Here is a 24,588-nt window from a genome sequence, read left to right as displayed (position 1 = left end):
CTGCTGCGTGAACCACCAGTCCTGCTCTCCAAACACACACACCGGTCCTCGTTTTCTTCTCTCAAGGCTCTGAGAATAAAGCCCCTCCACTGTCCTCGTTTGTTGTCATGTTCTTCGTACATAGTGGTTTCTCTCCCTCATGCTACCCCCCATCCTGCTGTCTCTGGGCCTTCCCTGAATGTATGATGCCTCATGTTTTTTAATTTGATGCTACAAGTGTGGCCTGAGCAGCAGAATAGAGTAGGAAGGTCACCTCCCTTGTTCAGGACTTGCTACCTCTAGTAACGAGGCCAAGGGACACATTTGCTCTTTGAGGCAGCATCGCCACAATATTGATTCATAACATTAACCACAGGGGAACACAGCAGAGTCTGTTAAATGACACAGCACTCTGGCTTACCATCTCCTCTCCGGTCTCAAAAGGACTGTGTGTTCACATTCAGTAACTCTGTCTCAAAGCCTTCAAAGGCCCTGGACCATATTTGTCCTCAACAAATACTTACTGAGTGCCTACTGTGTACCAGGCACAGCCAAAACTGACATTGTCCCTGGCCTCCAGGACCAGAGCGTCCAGGAAAGCAGAGAACTATTTACTGTCAGGGTCAGGAGCAGGTCTGGGCGGGTTTCTTGGCCAGTAGGATGTGCATTTCAGGTGCGGGGGTACCTTGCGAGATCCACACGCTCCCCCTTGTGGTCAGGCCGGTTTCAGTCAGCCGGCTTTCAGGCCACCAATAAATCTGGAGTTGGTCTCCCCATTCAGAAACTGTCTTGGATCCCCAGGACAGTCGTCTGGGAAGGGGCTTATTATTATTTTATGGGAGTTTGGGTGGGCGGCTTGGATTTTGGCCATCAGCTCTGGGAGAAACAAAATAACCCAGAGTGACTGATGGGCCCATTGTAAATTTGTAAAATAAATCAGCTTGGCAGAAAGATTCAAAAAACCTGTCAGGCAGCAAACATTTTTTAACAGCCTGTAAAATTTCCTCCATCCTTCACATTTGTCAGTGTCAGGCTGATGATGCATCTGATAGCTGGGCGGGCAGCAGCACAGAGGGTGGGCTGGTAGCATTTCCTACCTTTCCTGTGTTTCTCATTTCTCCATGGTCTGAATGCGTTCAGCACCAGGATGGGCGGTGGGTCTAGACTAGACTAACTGGTGGATAAACCAAGTTTTCTGCCCAAGTTGCACATTGCTACCAGCTTCACATTCAGATTCCAAAGTGGCCACTTGCTCGTGGGTTCATTTGGCGAGTGTTTACTGAGGACCTCTTCAGCAAGGGCACTGTGGTCAGCACCGGGGATGCTGAGGTGCACAAAGCAGGCTGGAGCATCCAGTGCAGTGAAGGTTCTGGGTGCCCCATCAAGGAGTTTGTTTATCGGGAAATGGGGAGCCACTGAAGGGGGAGGGAAGAGAAGGGGCACATCGGAAGGGAAGCTCATTGTGTTCAGAGTAAATTTAAAGCTTTAAGAAAAATCCAGACAGAACGGTCTTCCACTCTCTCTCTCTCTATAGGTGTACACAGATTCTGTCTCACCCCCCTCTAGTGCAGAGAAAGCTTGGGGAGCATCTCCACCCGTGTTACCTCCATCCTTGTGTTTGTTAGGCAGGTAGGTCAGTGCCATGGTCACCATCACAAGTGTTCGGACCAGACCAATCCCCGTCCCAGCGCAGAGCAGCCAGGGGCAAATAACGTCACCTCTCTGACCCTCTGTCTCTTCTTCTGTAAGATGGGATGTGAGAGTCTCAACCTGGCACTCACTGAGCTGTTCAAAGTCATTTAGGGAGAGGGTGCATCAGAGGCGCTCAGGCCTGACATGTAATTATAACAATAATACATATTTGCCATTATGAGTTCAGAGCAGGGGCCTCCTACCTTTCATCTGGCCCATGTCATACACAGACATGCAGGAGGGGGCTGTTCGCTTATCGACTGAGTGATGGATCCTCCTGCTAGCATCCTTGCCTTGCATGTGGCATGAGACTCCCAGGCAGGATCGTGGCAGAGCCCTGGGTGCCTAGAATCTGCCAGGAGCACCAGCTGCTGCCCGGCGCTTGCCGCTCCCCCGCTCCCCGCCATCCCTGACTCATCATAATCGACAATGCTGGACCAATTAGGAGCAGTAACAATTAAGATGTGCCAAGGGCATGTGAACATTTGCAAACACTTATTAAAATGCATCAATAATTAAGTGCTTCTTTAATAGTTACATTTCTGGCCTCCAGACATATCTGTCTATGGACCTTGGGTCGCAGCATGCTTGGAGATCTGTGTTACGGCCCTACACGTGGGTAATGAGAATTTAAAATCCTTCCCTGACTTGAAGTCTGAGATTTGACGGTGAGACGGTAGAGCCATAATGCATGGGCTCTCCCCAGCTGCCTGATCCTAGAGGGGTGGTCTTCAAAGCTGGCCAGCCAGACGGGGTACAAATCCTGCTCTGCCAGTTTGCATCCATAAGCTGCACCCCCTTTCCTGGGCTGAGAAGCAAATGATACATTGAGGCAGGATACCTGACTCAGAGGGGTGATATTAGCACTAGTGATTCCATGCACAAAAGTCCTGCCATGTAAACTTAGTGCAGAGCACCTTCTGTTACTGGTGGCCCCTACCTTTATCAGAGGGATCGGGATGGCCAGTCTACACCAGGAGGCTGCAAACTCAGCGTCCACCAGGACCAAATAACAAAAAGGAGAGAAGGCAGGCTGGGCAGGGCTTGGGATAGACAGAAGAGCATGCACGGATTCTGTCCCAAAGGGGCCCTGCCTCCCAGCCCCAGCCCCTGGTCCCAGGCAGGGGTATAGACCCCGGTTGCCTGGCTTCTGACTTTTTGGGAGAAGTGGGAAATCCAGGTTTTTATATGAAATCCCCTGACTTTTTAAAATGTGGCAAGTCATTCAAACTTTATAATTACTTCATGGGCCAAACAGCGTCGTGGGTCGACTTGGCCGTGGCCCCAGCTTGTGACCGCAAGTCCGCATGGGCTCTGTTTCCCGATCATTGCTGGGGGCCCCCACTTCCTTTTAGCCACACCAGCTCGTGAACTGAAATGTACCTTTCCGATGCAATGACAATCTGCCACAAATCAGTGTGGATTGGAAACCAAATCAGCTAACTGGAAAGGAAATAAGCCCAAACTCGGGTTTGGCTCCCATCTAGTATGGAGAGGCTGAGGGGGCGGGAGGTGGGCCCCTCACACCTGTTATTTTGTCCATCGTAAGATACATAAAGGGCAAGAGGATTTGATATCGGAGGCCAGGAGGAATAGCCGTGGTCAGAATTTTTTCTTGCGCGGCACTTGGCATGCTCGTTAGCATCCCTAGCTTAGAATGAGTTTTCCGTGTATTTAGTCTGAGATGGGACTTATTATTTTTTTTTAACATATCTGTACTTGTGAATAAATGGCACTCATTTGTTTCTTTGTCTATTTATTTATTGGACCAAATCGCCCCAACAACTCCTCGGGTAGTCGTGTGTAATCGGATTTGGTTTTTTAACATGCTTTTAAAGTAAAGAAATAAATACAATCGAGGCTTGTAAAAGGTGATCATTAGGAAATGGGCCTCGGCCCCATAACTTTAAAGTAATAGCCCCATTATGGAGAGGGGCGCTCATCTTTTAACTGCTCCTCGCACTTACGTTGTGAGGTGGAGGGGCTCTGCAGGCAGGCTGGGCATCTCGGTAAAAGCTTTTCCAGCAGCCACTTAACCTCCACTTACGAAGAAATAAAGCGGAATTGATGCTGATTTGGGCCTGCTTTGGGGGATATTTTTGCTCTGTAAAAGCCCTTTTGCTTGCAATTTGCTGAGCTGCCCTGTCACATGAGAAAGGGCTGCTGTTGATAAAGATAAAGCTTTATGGCCACGATATTTGCTGCTAACAGCAACCTAATGCAGCATTTTCATTTTTGTGCAATTAATGTTAACGTCTGCTACGAAAATTGTCATTAAATACCATTTTAAAATCCATTCAATTTGCATATGCAAAGCCCATTTACCATCACAGAAGATATAGCCCGCACTTCATCACGTCCTTCCCCTGGAATTGTAGCCACTCGGTTTTATAGCAATTTAAGATTTTATATTGAAAGCCAGATGATAATGGATGTCCTTTCTGAGCCCAGCTGACTTAAACTTTCCCATTGTATGTGGAATAATGTAGCCCCAGGACCGGAAACTATGGGTGTTCACACTGTACCTCAGTCCCGAGGAGGCAAGGTGTGGAAGAAAGAGCACTAGACAGAGAGTCGGCCCGCCTGGCTCTAGATCTGGCTCTTGTCTGGTCACAACTTGCTTGGGAAAGTCTCTTCACCTCTCTGAACTTCTGCTTTCTTGTTTTATTTATCTTATTATTTTTTAAGATTTTATTTATTTATTTCAGAGAGAGAGAGAGAGAGGATGAGGAGCAAAGGGAGAGGGACATGTAGACTCTGCACTGAGTGTGGAGCCTGATGCGGGGCTCCATCTCATAACCCTGAGAGCGTGACCTGAGCTGAAATCAAGAATCAGATGCCCAACCGACTGAGCCACCCAGGCGCCCCTATTTATTTTATTTTTCATCTTTTTTTAAGTAAGCTCTATGCGCAACATGGGGCTTGAACTCACGACCCCAGGATCAAGAGTCACATGCTCTACCGACTGAGCCAGCCAGGAGCCCCTGCTTTCTTGTTTTAAATCAGGGCTTTGAACTAGGTGATCACTAATGTTCTATGTCTTCTGAAGTTTTTTCTTAAAGATTCATTTATTTAGAGAGAGAGAGAGAGAGAGAGTGGTGGGGAGGGGCATAAAGGGAGGCCTGATGGGGGGCTTGATCTCACAGCCCTGGGATCACCACCTGAGCAGAAACCAAGAGTCGAACACAACCGACTGCACCACCCAGATGCCCCTAAAATTTTGTTTTTAAATATAAGCACATCAGGTTGAGAACCCATTTCAGGGAGGTCAATTCATTTCTCCATGCCTAAGCCAGGCAAGTAACCGTGCAGACCTCCTGCACGGGGCTTTAAAGACAAGGAAATAGAGACCAAACATAATCCGGGAACCCTGGAACACCGAGTTACTGCTGTAACAGCCTGCTTACAGACGAGGAACTGGAAGCCTTGGGCGGGAAAGAGCTGCGGACCATGCCGGGACTAGAACCCCAGGCAAACTCCTAGCCAGAGGTGCTCCCAGAAACCATGCTTTCTTGGAGACACTGGCGACCAGCCTGGACTAATCTAGTGATCTGGTGCATAGTGGGACTCTCTCTCCCTCTGCACTCCGGGCAGTCTTGGGAAACCTTGCCTTGCCCTGGAGGGACTGACTGGGGGCATTACTTCAAAGGTGGGTGAAGGATGGTGTGCAGACGATTAGTTAATCCAGTCCAGAAATGAGCTTCCAATGTGTCTCCAGTGTCACAGTCCAGGTTTTGAGGGCTGATGAATAGAAATGCATTTCGGGTGAGAGATGTCCACGGGAAATGGGAGAGCTTACTGCAGAGATGATGCTGATCTGAACGATGGGAACAAGTAGGTTTTACTAGGTAGGGCTGTGAGAAAGGGCAGGGGAAAAAGCCTACAAAAGTATGGTGGCTGACTCTGTGGAAAACACCCTGGCAGTTCCTTAAAAAACTTAATCCAAAATCCCATATGATCCAGCAATTCCACTCGTGGGCAGATGCCCCAAAAGAACTGAAAGCAGGGCTCAAACAGGCATTTGCACACCCATGTTCATAGAAGCACTATTCACAATAGCCAAAAGGTGGAAATAACCCAAATGTCCATCAATGGATAAACGGATAAACAAAACATGGTGGATACATACAATGGGATATTATTCTACCTTAAAAAGGAAGGAAATTCAGACACCTGCTATGGACATGGATGAACCTCGAAGACATTATGGTAAATGAAATAAGCCAGACACAAAAGAGCAAATATTGAATGATTCCATTTAGATGAGGCATCTACAGTCTCAGAATCATAGAGACAGAAAGCAGAGTGCTGGCTACCAAGAGCTGAGGGGAGGGAGGAACAGAGAGATACCATTTACTGGGTGGGGGCAGAGTGTCAGTCTGGGATGAAGAGAAAGTTCTGGAGACAGATGGTCGCAGTGGTTCACAGCAATGTGAATTTACTTAATGCCACTGAACTGGACATTTAAAAATAGTACATCCTACCACAATAAAAAATGATTAGAAGAAAAATTAAAAATAAAGAAGGAACCACCAAAAATAAAGAAAGAAAGAATGGTGGCGGAGCCTGAGGAAGTCACCTATCCGGGACCAGTGAGATGGGGATGGGAAGGTGGCTTGGTCCACACAGATGGACCAAGATACTGGGTCTCCGGCATTTGGGTGGGGCTTAGGGCAGCTGGACGCTCCAGGCCACTTTCTGCCAGCTTCGAGTGCTTCTATTTATTTGTATGGCGCGAGGCATAAACACCAGTGATTTTGTGATGTTTGTACTATGACGTGGTTTGGGTTAGGAAGGCTTGCTGTATTGAACATCTGCTGCTTCTGTCTGCTGTTCTACTCTGTCCTCCTCCTTCTGGGGTCAGAACCTCGAACTCTGCACCTTCTCCACCACCTGCCTCTGTGGATTGTGGAGACCGATTCCAACCAGCCACCCCCTCCCAGAGGGGGCAGGGGATCAGACCTGGCCAATCAGAGCATCAGAATCTCCTGGTCTCAGCAATTGGTTCAGAGGCAGACATGTGACCCAGGACTGGCCCATCAGCATACTTCACACTCCCTACTGGAAGTGGTTGGTTCAGGGAGAGGCAAGGCTCTGAAGCTGGACCAAAGAATCTTAATCTCAAGTCTCTGTTGAAGTTTCTGCGCCCTTCCCACCGAGAATGGAACTGTTCCTGGTCATTTTGCTGCATGAGGAAGAAGCTTGTCGGAGAATGACGCCAGGACTGGGAAGCACAACCAAGACACAGAGAGACACACCAAATACTGATAACATCCCTCGATTACCTAGATCCAGCTATGCCTGAAGCTCTATACCCCAGAGCTATTCAATCGTATAAGCCAGTAAATTCCACTTAGGAGAAAAAAACATCAAGGCAGTTTGAGTTGAGATTGGCTTACATGCAACCACATTCTGCTTTCGTAGAATGCCATGCCTTCCGGAGCGGGGACATGGGTTACATGTCTGCTGCTGGACCAATCACCGTGACCAAGGTTTGTGAGATACACTGACTGACCAGGCCTGTAATACTCGCCCCTGCCTGGAGTCAAAAGTCATGCCCCACATTGTTCCCTAATTCAGTCACCTCTGAGCGCCCTCCCGCCCATGGTGAGGGATAGAGCCTTGAGTGCCAGCCACCTTACCGTGCCGGGGTCCCAAACGTCATATTTGGTGGGAGAGGGGGCAGTTCTTTCTTGACACGCCGGTCATCCTGGTCACTGATACGAATGTCGTTGAGCTGACGGTAGAGGAAATTCTCCCGAGCAGTTACCAGGCCGGCTTTCACTGCCCCGCGGTTCATGGCGATGTAGTTCCGGGTCAGCTCGTGGGGGCAGGTGGGCTGCTGCTTAAACACATTCCAGTGTCCGATGGCTGGGGGCAGGGCGAGACAGCACCGTGGTGCGGCAGTCAGTCTGGGAGGTAAAGCAACTGGTGGTACCTGACTCAGAAGAACCTGGGCATGCACACCTTCCCATTAACCCGGAGCCTGCTGTGGGACAGCCCTGTGTGGCCTGCTGGAAAGGGAAGGGTCAGGATTCCCAGAGATTCCAGAGGGCGCCTGAGCATCCTTTGAGGAGCTGGGCTCGCCTGGCCTTTACCTCCTTGGGGCCATCAGAGGGTTGGTCCTGAGCCTCCTCCATGCTCAAAGCTCACACCGCACAGAACACAGTCTTGCCTGGGGACAAGGTTCCACACTGGCTGGGGCCCTGCTATTTCCCTGCTACCTTCGACCTGGACCCTGCCTGGACCTCCCCATCTCGGCCAAGCCCTGACTATGGTTTCCACCAGAATCATGCTATGGGGCAGACCCCGTGACTCTTCGGCTCTTCCCGCAGAGCGTGGCCAGCTGCCCAGTGAGCAGCCTGGATTGAGAGCTCAAGTCCCCTAGGGCTACAGAGTCTGCTTGCTCACCTTCGGGGACCCCTCCATCCAGCCCCCGGGTGTAGAGTCCATAATTAAAATCAATCCCAGGCAGACTGCAGCTTCTTTCTCGGGGCTTCCCGAGTTCAGCCTGTTTGGGGAAAGACAGAAAGCAGAGGTGAGGAGTGGAATCCCAGACCAACCACTTATACCAGACTCAGCCACGGCAGTCATCAGATGCTCGCTTGGCCCCAGGCCCTGTGGGTGACCTGCAGGGCTACCAGGGTTTGGATGATAGCCCTCCCTGAGGGGGGCCCTGAGACACACGCTGGAGAAGTGCTCATGCTGAGGGACAAGCGAGCAGAGTCAAGTCAGGAAGGCCCCTGAGGTCTTGAAAGAGGAGGCTCGTTTGTCCAGTGGGAGGTAGCGGGGTAAGTCGCTGCCCCGAGGAGCTGCATCTGGGGTCCAGCCTAGATCTGCCTGGCTGGAGCTGCATGTGACTCACCCGCGCAGATATGCTGGAAGGCCTGGCTCAGAGATTCACCTGGAGGCCCCTGTTGAGGCGGGGGGAGGCATCTTTCCTACCTGACTCTTCATTCCTACCAAAGATGGCTTATGTCGCGGTCACTGTAGCTAATGAGGATGTCGACGCCTCTTGAATCCTCACCTGCAGGTGGAGCTATGGTGACAAGGCCCACTATCACCTTCCCAGTGGCTGGATAGCTTTCCTCACTCTCTGGGTCCCTGGTGAACTCCTCCTTGCCCCCGAGAAGGGGGTTGTAGGAACAAAATTGCCCTATCACCGACCACACGACTTTTTATAGACAGGGAAGCGGACGCCTAGAGAGGCAGTCATGATCCCTGGCTCCTAAGGGATGGGCTGGGATTCACAAGCTGGTGTGTTTGGCCCCCGGCCAGGGCTCTTAGTCATTAGATTAGATTATACTGCCCCTCTTCAGAGTAGCAGCTCCCTGAGGTCAGAGGCCCTATCCTGTACGGTGCTTAGAACATCTCCTTCTCTGCTTTATTGAGCCCTAATTGGATTCTGACCGAGTCCCAGATACAATGTTCAGTCCTTCCTATGCTTCTCTCACTGGGTCCTCACAACCGCCCTGTGAGGCAGACACCATCACCAGCCCCATTTCTCAGATGAGGAAGCTGAGGCATAGACAAGTCAGACGGTTTGCTCAGGGCCACACAGGAGGAAGTGGCCAAGCTGGGATTTGAACCCAAGCTGTCCGTCTCCAGCCCACACTCAGATCCACCAGCTAGACAGATACCCACGAGCCAACCTGCCAGGATTATAAATTCCCACACAGCCAGAACCATGATGTGTATTGCCTTCCCTTTCCTGGTCGCACATTGCAGGTGCTCATTAATGCCTGAGATTAAAAACCTCTTCCTCTGGGAAGCTCTCCTGGGTTGTCTTCAGTCCAGACAACTTTCCCTGTTATATGGCATCGGGGGCCCCTGAGCTCTACTTATAGAGCACTTTCAAAATTACACAGTAATACCTCTGCGGCACAGAAGGGCTTTGACAATATGACGCTCAGGGAAAGAGCCAGTCACCAAGGATGACGTATTGCATGAGTTCATTGACATGAAATGTCTCAAATAGCAAGTCCATTCCATAGAGACAGAAAGTAGATTAGTGGTGGCTTATGGCTGGGAGGGAGATGGGAATGGAATGCTTGGGGTGGGGGTGTCCTGAGAGGTGTCCTAAAATTGGTGGTAGTGATGGTTGCCCAAGTCTGTGAATATGCAAAAAGCCACTGGCTTTGTACAATTTATTTGCGTGAATTTTATGGTATGTGAATTATATCTCAGTAAAGCCTCTGGAAATTACAAAGCAGTTTAATTAAGTCATTAATTGCGTGATGATCAGCTTAATGTCTGTCTCCCCTGGTAGAATGTGCTCTCAGTCTTTATTTATTTTAAGGTTAATTTTTTTAGTTTTTTTTTTTAAAGATAGACCTTGTTTTTTAAAGCAGTTTTATGTTCACAGCAAAATTGAGCAGGAAGTGTAGAGATTGCCCCTCTGCCCCCTGCTTCCCTTTATTCTCACCTCTTTTTCCCTGTGCCCAGCATAGAGTAGATGCTGGTAAATAGGGGCAGAAGGAATGAATGAATGAATGAACGAAATGCCTCCTTGGAGACCCTATCAGTTCTCTTCTACACATTGTTGTCCCTCTTCTCTCCCATCTCAAATCCAGGCCCCACCTCCCTTGAGAGGGATGGAGCTCTGGGTTCCAGGCAAATGCACAGAGCCTCTGCTGGGTGGTTTGCTTTGAATTCCTTCTGCAAGACTCACTCTGAGCTGCAGACAAAGCTCTGGCTTCTCATTTGTTTATGAAAATGATCTGGCCTCTCTGGTGACTGCAGGGGAAGTTAATTAAAATGTGACTTCTCCAGGAGAGGCCCCCGCCTCCCTCAGGGCAGGTGCAGGTGGGCAGACTTCCAGCTGGCAAAGGAACGACAGACAGACTCAGGAGCTGGCTGTTACATTGGTGGGGGTGGGGGGCGGGGGGGAACAGAGAAGCACGCAGGTGCCTGTCTCTTCACTTTTTACCAAGAGTTCCCTGAGAATCAACAACTGCCCAAACACTTTGAAGCCTTAAGCTGCAAGAATCATCCCAATGGGAGATTCACCCATTCTTTTACTCTATAAATACTTATTTTGTACCTACTCCGCACCAGGCCCTGAGTTGGGAGTTCTACGGTGAACAAAGCAGACTCACAGTCTTTGCCCTTATGAAATTTATTGTTTTGCAAAAAGGACAATTGAAAAATAACAATAATCAAGCTCACCAAGGGGTTGGATTGGAGGAACACAGGCTGCCTCTATTTCTAAAAATCTGAGTCCATAGAGTGAGAGAAGATATTTACAATACATATATCTGGCAAAGGACTCTTATCCATCATATATAAAGAGCTGCTACAAATCATTAAGAAAAAAAGGCAGACAATCCTATAGAAGGATGAGCAAGAGACTTTAACAGGCACTTCATTAAGAGGATGTCCAAGTGGCCAAGATCCATATTTAAAGTTGCTTAATGTCTGAAAAATGCAAAGTAAAAACTCAGTGCGATTGGTGAGAATGTGGAGCAACCATAACACAGATGCACTGGGTAGGAAGTATAAACAGCCACTGTGGAAAACTGCTTAGCAATATCTATTAAAGCTAAACATATGCCTACCTGGTAACCCAACAGTTCCCTCCTGGACACCCAACAGAAATGAGTGCCCATGTCCAACAAAGACACATCTGAGAATGTTCACAGCGCCTCAATTCCTACTAGCCAAGTACCGGATACAATCCAAATGGCCATGATAGGTGGATAAAAAAGTTGTGACATATTCATTCCATAGAACACTCCCTAGCAGCAGTTCTCAATCAGGGGCAATTTTGGCCTCCCAGAGAACACCTGGCTATGTCGGAGACATTTTGAGTTGTCACAACTTGGGAAGGAGTTCTACTTTCCACGTGGTGAGGGGAGGCCAGGGATACTGCTAACCATCCTACAATGCACAATACAGTCCTCACCTCCAACAACGAAGAATTATCTGGCCTCAAATGCCAATAGTGCCGAGGCTGGGAAATCCCACACTACAGCAACAATGAATAAATAGCCACATACAACCATACGATGGCTCTCACACAAAGCGTGGGATGAAAGAAGCCAGACACACAAGGGACGCACAGAGGGAGCTCGGGTGCCCTTGGGGCAGGGGTCGTAGCTGAGAGCAGCACGAGGGGGCTTCAGGGGTGCTGGTCCTGCTGCTTCCTGACCTGATGTGGGTGCCCTGCATGCCGTGTAGTCCTGCCTGCTGGCCTCCTTCAGAACCCATTCCTCTTTGATGTGGCCGCGGCCACAGGAAAGAGCAATGTGTTGTCGAGCGCCGCAGAGACCCCCCCCCCTTCACACCAGCCTGTGTAAGCGCCGGCATGGGATAAACAGTAACAGCAACACAAAAACCATTTGTTAGGTCCCAAAGGGCTCTCTGCTATGTGCTTTTGCGACGGTGGGTTCACATCTGGAATTCCCCGAGTGTTGGTTTTGTCATTTGCTCTAACTTTTCCAGACTAGAGTATAAGCTGGCGGGAATGAGGTAGAGTTTCCCGAGTTCAGCGGAGAAGGGGGTTCAGCCTCCCAGCCCTGCAGCTGGACTGGCTTCCCTCTCAGGCAGATCACCCCCCAACATCCGAGAGGGCCACCTGTAGGACACCAAAGGGTCCCTGGGCCCATCTCGAGAACACCCCAGGAGCTGTGTGCAGAGCATCTGTCCAGGCTAGTACTGTGGGAGTGCTCCCTGACCTTTTCCTGGGCTCCCCCCATCTCCCAGATACTCCCACGCTTGAAAGGCAGCTCAGTCCTTTAGGTCTAGAGGCCAGGTGCCTCGGGGTCCCTGTGTTCACAGGTGAATGCCCAGAGGACCAGCGGACTCACCCATGACCAGCTCTGCTGACCAATGAGACGAGCTCCCGGGCCCACCTTGTGCCAACGCCACTGACCACAGTGACACCTGTAATCACGGTGACCACGTGCCAGGCTCCTTCACCTCCATCACCTCTAATGCTTAAAATCATCCTGCAAAGTGGTTGCTACTGTCCCGGCTCTCAGGTGGAGAAACAGAGGCCCAGACAGCTTTAGGGCCACATAGCTTGTTTGCCACATAGCTCATGAGTGGCCAAGGCAGGATTTGAACCCACTTCTGACTCCATGTGGTCTTTGTTGCCTCTGAACTACTCACTTGGCATTTAGCATGAACTATCCATCATCTTCCCCTGTGCACCAGGCTTAGCTCTGCAGGCAAGATGCTGCTCATGCCGAGGGAGCATGCCTTTGACTTCTGCGCACTGCCCCTCCACCCACACAGGGTATGTATGTTGTAGCCTTATGCCCAGGAGGGTCCCAGGGCAAGTCCGCTGTTTTCATGTCTAGCTTGGGGTTGTGGGAAGAGCTGCTGCTTCAGAAAACACTGTAGGCCTGATGTGACCCGGACACAGGACAGGATGTCATGACCAGGTCAGGGAAAAGTGGGCAGGAAAAGAAAGAAAGATGCCAACCTTGGATTGGCATTTTGGAGAGAGCTGACCTGAAGCAGAGTCCAGTGGGTCAGCCAAGGAGGGCCGGAGAGCCAAGCGTTCTCTGAGGGGCTTCTTGGAAGCAGGAAGGAGCATCGAGCCAGAGGTGGAAGGACCTGGCGCTGATCCTGGGCCTCCTTTCCCAGCTTGTCCACAGAGACCTTCTAGAAACCTACAGAGAGAAGCTGCCTGGCAGAGGGGTCTGCAGTCTCTGAGCACCTCAGGGATCTGTGTGAAGCCAGCTAAGGATCCACAAGCAGATGCTCAGAGCTCCTGACCCTGAACTTCCAGATGCAGGCAAGCGAGTCGTGACAGACATCTGAGATCAGCTGCCATTGAAATGCAAGGTAATTATTGATCACCTGCTTCGCCATGGCAACCCACTCTGCTATCCATGAAATTGATGAGATTGGCCACAAATCTCAGCTTTGATTGGCCACTCCATTCCCCAAGCTACCAGCCCCTACCCCCCAGCCCAGAACAGGATGAGAGACAGCCCAGAGGCAACAGCTCTCCAACTGGAATGTGCAAAGGTCCTGGGGCAGATGGCGTGGCTGGGCTGTTGGGCCATGTGAAGGCTGTAAGCACCTTCCCCACACGGGGATCCCCTTGGAACCACCACACTCTTTTTGCTGCAGAAGTAAAGAAAGGAACGAGGAAGAGAGTTCACATTTACTGAGCACCTCCTACATGCCAGGCTCATGTCATGTGCTCTCATTTAGCACACCTTTTTACCGAGCGCTTACTGTCCTGAGAGCTTCTTGTGCTTCTCCCTAAACTCCGCCAATCCCATTTTACAGATGGGAAAACCGAAGGTTCACACCTGCCCAAGGCCACCCTGGTAGTAAATGCAGCAGCTGGGTAAAACTCAGCTCTCTCAGATGTGCCGACCCCCACAGCCGGCCTCCCAGCAGCTCTCTGAAGGAGGTAACATCATCACCAGTGGACAGATGGGGAAGTCGAGGCTCAGGAAGAGAAGGGACCCGTGAACCCCTTTCAGCCTGCACCTGCAAGCCCCCTGGCATTTCCCAGGTCTGATGGTGGAATTCTAAGGCGGTTCCTGCAAAATCCTCAAGGTGTTTTAAGAGGCACGCCTCAGCTTTGCACCGCAGGGACGTGTGAAACATAGGAAGCTACTCAAATACGGCCCAGGAGCCAGGATCCCTCATGGTGGTCGAGGTGCTCGAGTCAATAGGCGTTGGGAGGTGGGAGCAGGATCCGGGCTCTGCGTCAGACCACCCTACCCTCCTCAGCAGCATTCAAACTGTGCCTTTTTCCGAGTTTGCTCTGTCACAAAGTGGCTTGGCTGGGATACAGCTCTGGGTGACAGCTGTCCCCATCAGCAGACAGCTTCATTAAACCTCATTAAGATGTCATCTCTTGCTGTCTTATTTCCCGTCTCTCAGCTCTAATTAAAACCAGCTCTCTCCCTGTCTCAGGGGTCCTGGGATTCTCTGGGCTCCTTCTGCACCGAAAGCAACTCCCTCCGCCACTTGCATGAAGGACCAAGCCCTGGACACCAGTCCCAGATCAGGCCAGGCAGGCAGCCCCCCCCCCCACCCCCAGCAAAGGTCCCCTCAGAGCGCCAGTTGTGGGCATGAGGACCACAGGGGCTTTCCAGGGGCAAGCCCAGGGGGCAGTTCCTTCAGGCTGCCACCTTGCTCTGAAGTCACCTGGAGCCTCGCCAGAGCTGGTTCCCCACGGAATAACTTCGCAACAAGCGAGCTGGCCTTGCAATGCAAGTCTAAGAATTTCCCACCCAATACACTTTTGAAAATTCTTAACCAGCCCCTCTTTCCCAGCCAAGAGGCGAAAATGGGTGAAATCAGTTGCCTTGATTTCTTGGATGGCCCGAACTGGATCTGACTCTGGACGAATGAACAGGGGGCATTTTCCAAGATGGGTTTTCAGTCTGGGAGCTCGATGCCTGGGTTCTAGACTGACCGTAGATACTCAGTCCATCCGGAGAAATCCCCATAGAGGAAGCCCTCCCACTTCCTGGCTGCCACACAGAATGTAGTTCATTAACCCGCTAGCCCAGCGTCTGAACTAAGTGAATGTCCGACAGCTGACATTCCGAACTAAACTAAGTGAATGTCCGACAGCTGACACATAAGTGAAAAGCCTCCACTCACTTTCCTGCATCCTATTAAAGTGTAGTTACGTGAAATCCCACAGTTATTGCCTGGTAGTTATTAAATAAATATCTGTATATAGTTATACCCATGCATGCGTATGCACACACATAGCATTGTGCTCATGGAGGGATAGTTCATTATTATAAAACAACTTAAGATCCTCGAATGAAAAGCACAATATAAATGCAAATTGTGATCCTGATTAGCATAGAGGATATTTATTTATTTCCATAATGAGAACCTCAGATAAACAATCATGTGAAATAAGGTGCATTATGCATCAAAGGACTCCGGCGCCGTCTTAGAAGCCAGATTCTTTGAACCATGTACATTGTGTGAGAGTGGCAGTCGAACACCGAATAATGATACTAAAAAGGCACACATGGGAAGACCACATCCATATATGATCAAAGGCATATAAAATAATGTCAAGTGAAAAAAAAAACACAGCAGGATTCAGAATTATACTATGGTTACGACTGTGTTAAAAAAAAAAAAGCTTCATTGAAAAAAATACTGGAAGGAAACACAACGTAACTGATGGTGTGAAGGTGTGTAGTTAGAGATAGGGGCCTTCAGAGAGGGTGCCGAGAGTTTACCTTTATTATCGAAAGAGTCAAAAGGCAGAGTTAAGGCGTGCGTTTCTATTTCCTGTGCACCTGCCAAGGGCCACAGTTAAGGGTCTTGTCCTGTGTCAGTACAATTACAAGGGTTATAATGGGGGCTGAGCTGGCTGCCCCCCGGGTGGAGGAAGGTGTGGAGGGGAGGCCCTGGGCCGAGCATGAGGATGCAGGGAGCTGGCTTGTTAATGTCACACAGAACTGAGTCCCAGCTCTGTCGCCTCCCGTGTGACCTGGGGCACGTCACTTAGTTTGGCCCCTGCTTCCTCACCTGCAATACCTCCCCGGGGCTGCCCTGTGTAGGGGGATGTGGCCCAGGGGCGGTGGTAGAGTTGGTGTTCCTAGAGTAGCTCTCCAGCTCAGGCCCCGCGGAGTCCCCACCGCACCTGCCCAGCACCTGCCCGGCCACCCCGCTCTCACGGCCGGCCGGGGCTGCCTGTGTGTTGCCGCCGGCCTGGTTGCTCCATCTCCCTAGGGTGGCCCGGGCTCCCCTCTCCCTCCGAGCTGCCAGGACCGTTACTGCAACTGATGTATGGCCTTTGCCATTGAGGCGGTCACGGTGACAGGGCCCCTGCGCTCCCTCCCCTCCCCCGCTGACAGCTTGAAACCAGGTCCTTCATTTGCATTTACATGATCTCGCTGTGCAGCTTATGAGATCGAGAGATTTATTTGCTACTTAGCTTGATGTTTGATTACACTCGGAGAAGGCGGTGAGCAGCAAAGTGCATGGATGCGTCGCTCCGAGCCTGCAGCCTCTGGGGGCCGGTAACTCAACAGCAGGTTTAGGCGGATGAGGGGGAAACGCGCAGCGTTTTGAAAAAGGCAAACGTGAGAGGCTGCAAGGAGAAAACACCATGATCTGGATTTTTTTTTTTCTTTTTAATGAAAGCAATAGAAACTGGCTACGATGTCATCTGAATTATGAACAGCCCCAAGCCACTCTCTGAGGGGGCTCATTGTTCTGGGGAACAAACTCGCAGAAACTTTTCCTCCTGGGCAAAACCAGAGGCTCCTCAAAGAGATGGTGCCTCCAGGAAGGGGGCGAGGATCACCTCTGATTACTGGCGTGGCTCTGGGACCCGCTCTGCTGCTTACACCTGTGTGGTCTGGACCCCAGTGCTCCTCATCTGTGAAATGGGGCAAACGAACCCCCCACCTCTCCGGTCTGCGGCTGAGATGAGTGAACGAGGTAACCTTGAACCACGGTGGACACAGAGCAGGGGCCCAATAGACAGGCTGTTTTCTGAAGAAACAAGGAATAAAAGTAAATGCTCCCATGGAGAGAGGTCCCCCAGCATCATGGCTTGCAGTCCAGAGTCACTGATGTGTTTTGTGGGTGGTGCACTGTGGGGTCTGATTCTAGCCCCCTGGCAGGCCCGCTCCAGATGCCCACAGCTCAAGGGCGGACTCAAGGAAGGCAAGCTTGTTTTCAGAACAGTCCGAGCAGGGCATAATTAGGAGTGGAGAGCTGCCACCACCATCCTCTACCCTGTGGCATTCCAGATACAAACAGAAATCATTTGGAACGTTCCCGAGACGTTACAATTTGGCGATCTTGGGGCCAAGCCGCCTGGTTTGAATTCTAGCTTCTCTACTCTGTGGAGACTTTGAGCAAGTTGCTTAACCTCTGAGCCTGTAAAATAGGCATAATGAGACTCCCCAGCTCATAGGCTTGTTGGAGCATTTCATAAGGCAGGGCAAGCTCTGAGCAGAGGTTCTTAATGAAAAGTAGGCATACGAGCTAGTGGTCTTCATTGGCCTCTCCACTATTTTGAATTATCAGCAACTCTGTCTGCATTCGTGTCAGCAGAGAACCAGCCGTAAGATTCCTCTGTCCATTTGATGGCTCTTCAAAAAGCTAAACAGAATTGCCAGCTGACCCAGCAATTCCACTCCTAGGTAGACACCCAAAGAAACTGAAAGCAGATATTCAAGTTAATATGTGTTCACAACAGCATTATTCACAGTTGCCAGAAGATGGAAGCCAGCCAGATGTCCATCAACTGATGAGCGGATAATAAAATGTGCGAGATCCGTACAGTAAACTATTAGCCATAAAAAGGCATGGAGGCCTTATAGACGCTGCCACGTGCATGAACCTTGAAAGCATTACGGTAAGGGAAACGAAGCCGGACAGAAAAGCCACACAGCGTGTGATTCCATCTATATGAAATGTCCAGAATAGGCAAATCCACAGAGAAAGAGGGCAGATTAGTGACTGCCCAGGAACGGGGCCAGAGGAGGATGGGAGGGGCTGGTTAATGGGTATGGGCTTTCCTTTTGGGGTGATGAACATGTCTTAGAACAGAGGGGTGACTGCATGACATCGTAGATGCGCTAAATACCGCTGAACTGTACACTTACAAACGGTTGATGGTTTTATGTAAATTTTGCCTCAATAAAAAGAAAAATTAATACATGCACAGGAAGGATATGCCCTGCCTCCCACCCGAGCAATTTAGGAAGCTCTTTTCTCTCTTTGGGGTGAGAAAGGAAAGAAATGTGAAGGTCTATCTCACTGTGGCACAATGCGTTGGAAAACTTCGCTCCACCTTAAGGAAGTGAGGCTGCATGGCGGTGGGTGGGTGGGTGGGTGGTGTCTTGGCCAGGACTGCAATATTTAAGCCATGTGCCGTGTGGTTTCGTTGCTCTCTCTGGTGGTCTGTATGGCTGGAAGCTGGTGAAGGCACATCTGTTAGAGGCTTTTTAGATCTTCACAAAGTATTTGTTCCAAAGCTGGCTAAGGGCCAATGGAACTTGATGGATTCTACTTCCCATTACATCCCACCTGTGCTTCATGTGGCCTCACTTTTGGAAGACCGCCATGGGCAAGGAGAAGGATCACTGGACCGGGTGTCCGGAGACCTGGGAGCTGGTGTCCATCCACCTTGCCTGCTCCCCACGCCCCCTGCCTCGTCCACACTGGGGGACACTGTAGGAGATGAGTGACTTTCCCACCGAGTGCCACGAGTCTCCCGTGGCTCAGAGAGGAGTGCAGGGTCCCTGAGGTGGACAGCGATGAGAGGTTCCCAGGAGCATGAAGCCCTCATCCTGAACAAGCCAGGCAGCCGCTGTGATCCAAGTTTTATTTATGGGGGTCTCCACATCAGACTTCTTTAGAAGAGCAGGCTCTAAGGCTTTCAGAGAAAAATGAGACTCCCTCGGCGAGGCCATCTTGGGGGTCCTCCCCAGGTCCACCTGGTGCAGGCAGATGGGATCTGAATCCAGACTCTGATCCGTCTCACCGTGTGACTGTGTGACCTGTTGGAGTCCCCGTTTGTCATCATTCATGAAACTGGGATAACCATCCCCACCCCGAGTGGAAAGACCAGATTTAGACGAAATACTTGAGACAAGGTGCTAAGGGGCACGCGGCGCGCAGTAGGTGTGCACCAACTGAGACGGGCTCCTCCTTCCCCTTCTCCAGCACGCTGCTGCCTCATAAAGGGAAGAAACACCTCTGCACCCACTTTGATGTGGCGTCCAACAAGGAAAGGGGCACGTTTCCAGACTCCTGAGGAGTAAGAAACAGACCGGGGGCCGCTCCACCGACAGGGAGCCGTTGGCTTGATGAATAAATGACATATTCATCTGGTTACTTGGTCACTCCAGCTGCCAAGGGTTGAAGCCAGCGGACCCCGGGACCACAGAGAGTCCAGACTCAGGAAGGAGCCTCCCTACCAAAAAAAAAAAAAAGAGAGAGAGAGAAAGAGAGAAAAAGAGAGAGGAGAAAGAAAAAGAAAAAGCAGAGAATGATCTATGTACTTTTCAAAACTTAAAACAGAAATCAAAGGGAAACTGAACTGTTTTAAGTTTTGACAGCTGCAAGGATCATTCTGTTTGGTTACTCTATTTATGTTTTCATTTTCTTTATAGAGTCATTGAAAATCGCATCATGTAATAGGGAAGAAAAATGTTCAGTATTTCCCGCCTCCCCCCCGTACACCCTTGTTCCTTCCCGAGAACAGATGAAAACACCAGCTCCGGTGACTTCTGTTTTGATGTATATTTCATAATATCTCATTGATTGTAAGTTTTATTTCCATGTCAATAAAAAACTGGTATTGTAATAAATGAGAAGGAGTTTAACACAAAATGGCAGCTGACCTGTTAGCAGAGCAGGTAATGGAAGCAGAGGAAGAGGCTCCAGGATGAAGCCTGTTAATAAGGATGGCTATTGATTGCAGCACGGGGCTGGGTGGCTGGAGGACGGGGCCCCCCTGCTCCCCCTCGGTGCAGCGGTGGGCTTGTTTTCTGGTTGGCTCTGGGTTGCCGATCACAGAGGGTGATGCAGGGCCCCAAGCAATGCATCTCTCCTCCAGCACAGACAGCGGCAGCCGCTGGTGGGGTGCAGGGCACCGTGCTCTGTACCGGGGAGCATACACAGATAGATAATAATCTGGTTTCGGAGGAAGGAGTATAGGGAGTGAGTGCAGGGATTTGGGCTGATCGGGGGTTGGGGGGGGAGACGTGACCTCAAGAGGCATTAAAGCACGAGCTCTAGGGGGTGCGTCTTGGACAGGGATGTACCCGAAGGAAATCCTTCACAGTGTGAGGCTGTCCAGAGGCTTATGGGTGAGGGGCCACCATCCAGAAGGGGAGGAAGGTGCAGGAACTCCGGGGGGGAGGGGCATCAGAGAAGGGCTCAGGCTCAGAGCAGGGCAGGGAGTCTGTCTCTGCTGGCCCTGGTGGGCTGCAGCAGCTTGGGTCTTATGAACATGAGGCTCTATCTTATCAGTGGCTATAGCAGATGCTGGTGTCATTTTGAGGGCTATGCAAAGTAGGCAGGCCCTAAATGGCTAAAAATCTGCTTGTTTGGGCTAGTCTTAAAACAACTGGATATGTAAAAGGTTGGTGCCGATGGGCTTTTGAGCTAACAGGTCTCAGCCTGCTGTGAAGAAGTAAACCTCCCAGGGGCCAAATCCATCTTTCAGTCACCTCTCCATCATCCACTCCTGGGCCCCCACTAACTCCTGCCTTAAATGTCACTGCCTCGGGAAAGCCCCTGACTCTGCAGCCCCAGGTAGACGCCTCGGTCACACGACCTCAGGTACTTTTTCCTCCCTGGACCCACCTCACTCTGACTGATTGGGTGGTGGTCTCGGCTGCAGCTCCCTCAGGTGCCCATCCGTTGCATGAGCACGGGGCAGCTCTGTCCCATCCACCAGTGTCCCCCGCGCCTAGCACACAGTAGGTCTTCAACACACACTTCAGGAATGCTCATGCGACTGAGTGCCAGTGAGTATGGCAGGTGGCTGATGTTCTGGAAGCTCATGGAAACAGTGCTCTTCCCAGGCCTGGCCTGTCTTGGGCAGGCCTTCTAGAACCCGGTATAGAATCTGTTCCCAGATTCTCCAGGGAGTTGAGCTCTGAGGGCAAAAAGGGGAAAAGGCCAGCCCTGCCCCGCAGTGGGCCCCACAGGAAGGCCGCAGCTTCTGGACTCAGCGGGAACACCAGAGCCCGGCAGTTTCCCACCTTGTGACTATGACGGGCAGGCAGGAACCAGGGGGAGAGGGGAGGCTGGGGGCTAAAGGAGAGGGTCAGTCCAGGACGGCAGCCCTGAGGAGCTTCCCTCTCCCTTTCTCTGGCCTCAGTGATCCCATCTGTAAAGTGAGAGAGCAGAGCTAGCTGATTCCTAGGGCTCCGTCCGGCTCTGACGTGTCTCTGGAGCACGTCTGGATCTGCGTTGCCCAGATCCACGTCACCCAGGGCTTTTGTTCCGGAAGGCAGAGCAGCCCGGTGGGAGAGCTTCAGAGCCAGCCTGATCTGGGCCCAGCGTCCACACTCCCACCTGTGAGCTCGTGGCGTGTGTGAACAGAGAGAACACAGGGCCCCTCGCACAGGGAGCTCATGGAACGGGGATGAGTGGCATTATTAGAGAGACCTGATGGTGCCTGTCCCACTTCCACCTGCCGCACGGGCTCTCGCCACCTGCCCTCAACCAGAGTGACCAAAGCAAAGCCAACTGGGCCACCCTGGGATGGAACTCCACCCATGGCTTCTCCAGCACACGGGGCAGCCGCTTTGAGAACCATCCCTGGTTCGTGGGAAGCTCTCTAGATGCTGAGCTGCACCCAGGGCAATGGGTGGAGGGCGTGTGAGGCGTGTGGTCCTGAAGACCCTGGACCAGCCAAACCGAGCCTGGGCCCGCGAGGCCTTCCCAGTACCCCCACCCTCCCCATCTGCATGTACAGCTCCACACTGCAGATGCCCCAGCCCTGGGAGGAGGGAATGAGCGATGGGAAAAGAGATCTGAGCTCCCCTGAAGGTGCTCGGTGCACAAGACGGCTGATCGATATTAAGGGGGGCTGAGGGGCTGTGTTATAAATGATTTAATGGGTGGCTTCTTACATGCAATAGGGCTGCATAACTCAGGTAAAGATTTCAAATATATGGCGTAATTGCTACATGTGAAATCTGTTTGTACTTAGCTTTTAGTCTTGGAAATTACCAAGCTCTGTGCTGCTCCTACAATTAATCATTAAAGAATTAAGAGGGAGAATACTCATTATTGTAAAAGACTCCAGCGATGGTCTTGATCCAACTTATAAAATAGACAGATTTGGTGCAACTGAATAATTTTCCTCTTCTCTGCACAAAATCAGGAAAGCTAGTCATACTCACTGGCTGGAGTGAATGCTTACAAACTCGTACAGACCAGCCTATAATTACCAAAATAGAAAAAGAACAGCATTTTGTAATGAATGACAAGCTGCTGAGCAGAAATCTAATTTGGTCTAATTAAGCAGCCTTTTGTGAGGATTTGTCTTTAGATGAAAAGAGGGAGCCGAGGAGATCTAAATGCAAATGAACTCCATCATTTGGGTGTTAAAGGGCCAGGCCCAGACCTCTCTTCTTCAGACGATGACTTCTCTCCTTGTCACCCAAGCCCATGCGTGCCCCACCTGCCTCGGAGGAAAATCATGCGTCTTGTCCCTCGTCCCTCATATCTCTTCAAACAGGACACCTCAAGTTGACAGAACTCTCAGGGAGCTTTTGCTTATTCAGGAGCAAATTGTATTTTGCCCAAAGTAATAAAAGCCACTGCGGTTTTGCTGAGTGGAGGAGTCCACTGCTGATGTCTGAGGGCGCGCTTTCAGAAGTCTGGAGGGTTGGTGCCATCAGCATCAACAGAGCTACTGGGGGGAGGCGCCCCTGCGTTGGCCGGAGCACCCCCCACCCGGGTCAGCCACATCCCAGGCTCGGTCAGCCGCGCAGGTGGACCCTCTTTGGCCCACAGAGGTAACAACGTGCACCTTGCCCGTCGGCCCCATGCCGCGGCCTCAGGGATGAGCAGAGGCCAAATGCTTAGCTGCCGTTTGGGGGGGTTCCCAAGACCATCTTCAGCTTCAGTGACTCACTAGAAGGAACCACGGATCTCAGAAAAGCCACTGTTCTCACGGTCGTGGTTTACAGACACAGACTGAAGTCAGCAGACTGGGTAGGAGCCAGGAGTTGTCTCTACCCCTGGAGTTGTGTGGATAGCGTTGACTTCTCCCAGCTTCGATTTGTGACAATTTGCACAGAGCATTGCCGACCAAGGAAGCTCGCCCGAGCCTTCGTGTCCCGAGTTTTACTGAGAGCCGGTCACATGGATGGGCTGATCACTCGGATGGCTGACCTTAGTCTCCAGCCCCTCCAGAGTTCGAACCGACACCGTGTGGCCTGAGGCCCCCACCATAAGTCACACTGTTAGCTTGGCCCAGCTGGTTCAGCCCAACCCCAGCCAAACCAGACATTCTCATCAAGCAGGACATTCCAAGGGCTGAGAGGTTAGAGGTTTACCTCCCAGGAGCTGGGCCGATCCTTTTTTTTTGGAACAGAGAGGGTGTGGACATCCCAAACCTGCTGGGTTAACCCTTTACTGCCCAGCGGTGATACTCTCCTCACTGCCACCCGGGGGGGAAGTGGCAGAGTGGTAAGACCCACAAGGTTGGGCAGATGAGAAGAGAAAAACAGAATACGCTTCCTCCCTCACTCTGATGTCACAATCTCCCATCTCCACTCTCCAATTTGTTCTCAAAGACATTGCAAGCCGTCTGGGCTTTTTCATGGTTCCAACAGGAGCAAGTTGAACAAGGGAGAGGCAGGAGGCTGGGGCAGGTCCCCCTCAGCAGCCCCTGCCTGTGACCACTGGTTCAGACAGAGAACGCCCCCCACACTGCCCTCTGACTCAGTGGCCTTCACTTCTCTCCACCCCCAGATGCCTGCCCTGCCATTCAGGATGCCCGAGGGAGGAAGCTGGGAGGGACCGAAATGGAATATGGGACAATAGGAGGGCACAGAGCGTCCTGCGGGGAGAAACAGGAGAGGGGGAGCAGGACTCCTTTTGGTCTTGAGTGCTTGTTATGGGCTGTTTCTGGCCCCCAGATTCATAGGCTGAAAACTAATCCTCCGCATGATAGCTTTTGCAGGTGGGGCCTTTGGGAGGTGATCAGGTCATGATAGGTCATGAGGGCGGAGTCCCCCTGAATGGGATTAACGCCCTTCTAAGAAAAGGCCAGAGGGCTAGCTTGTGCCTTTTCCACTGTGTGTGGCCACAAGGAGAAGCCAGCCATCCGTAAACCGGGAAGAAGGCCCTCACCAAGAGCCCAGTCGTGCTGGCACCATAACCTGTGAGAAATAAATGGGTTGTAAGCCCCCCGTCCTCTCTGCACCCCGCCCCATCTGTGGCAATTTGTGACAGCAACCCGAGCTGGCTGAGAGGAGCGCA

At 51.2% G+C, this 24,588-nt stretch overlaps 1 protein-coding gene across 1 annotated transcript in view; it reads right to left on the bottom strand.

The window, feature by feature from the left end:
- CFAP77 (cilia and flagella associated protein 77) overlaps window positions 1-24,588 on the bottom strand; it is a 141,119-nt gene that overhangs the window by 46,072 nt on the left and 70,459 nt on the right. Inside the window, exons 2-3 of the mRNA XM_021691662.1 lie at window positions 8,083-8,182; window positions 7,314-7,542 (exon numbers count right to left, since the gene is read on the bottom strand). Of these exons, the coding sequence (XP_021547337.1) occupies window positions 7,314-7,542; window positions 8,083-8,182 (329 nt within the window). The remainder of the gene's footprint in view (window positions 1-7,313; window positions 7,543-8,082; window positions 8,183-24,588) is intronic.

The sequence above is a fragment of the Neomonachus schauinslandi genome, chromosome 13 (genome assembly GCF_002201575.2).
Source record: "Neomonachus schauinslandi chromosome 13, ASM220157v2, whole genome shotgun sequence".
In the NCBI taxonomy this organism is placed as follows: domain Eukaryota; kingdom Metazoa; phylum Chordata; class Mammalia; order Carnivora; family Phocidae; genus Neomonachus; species Neomonachus schauinslandi.
Note: the sequence above shows the minus strand (reverse complement) of the source record. Positions and strands in the feature narration are given on the sequence as shown.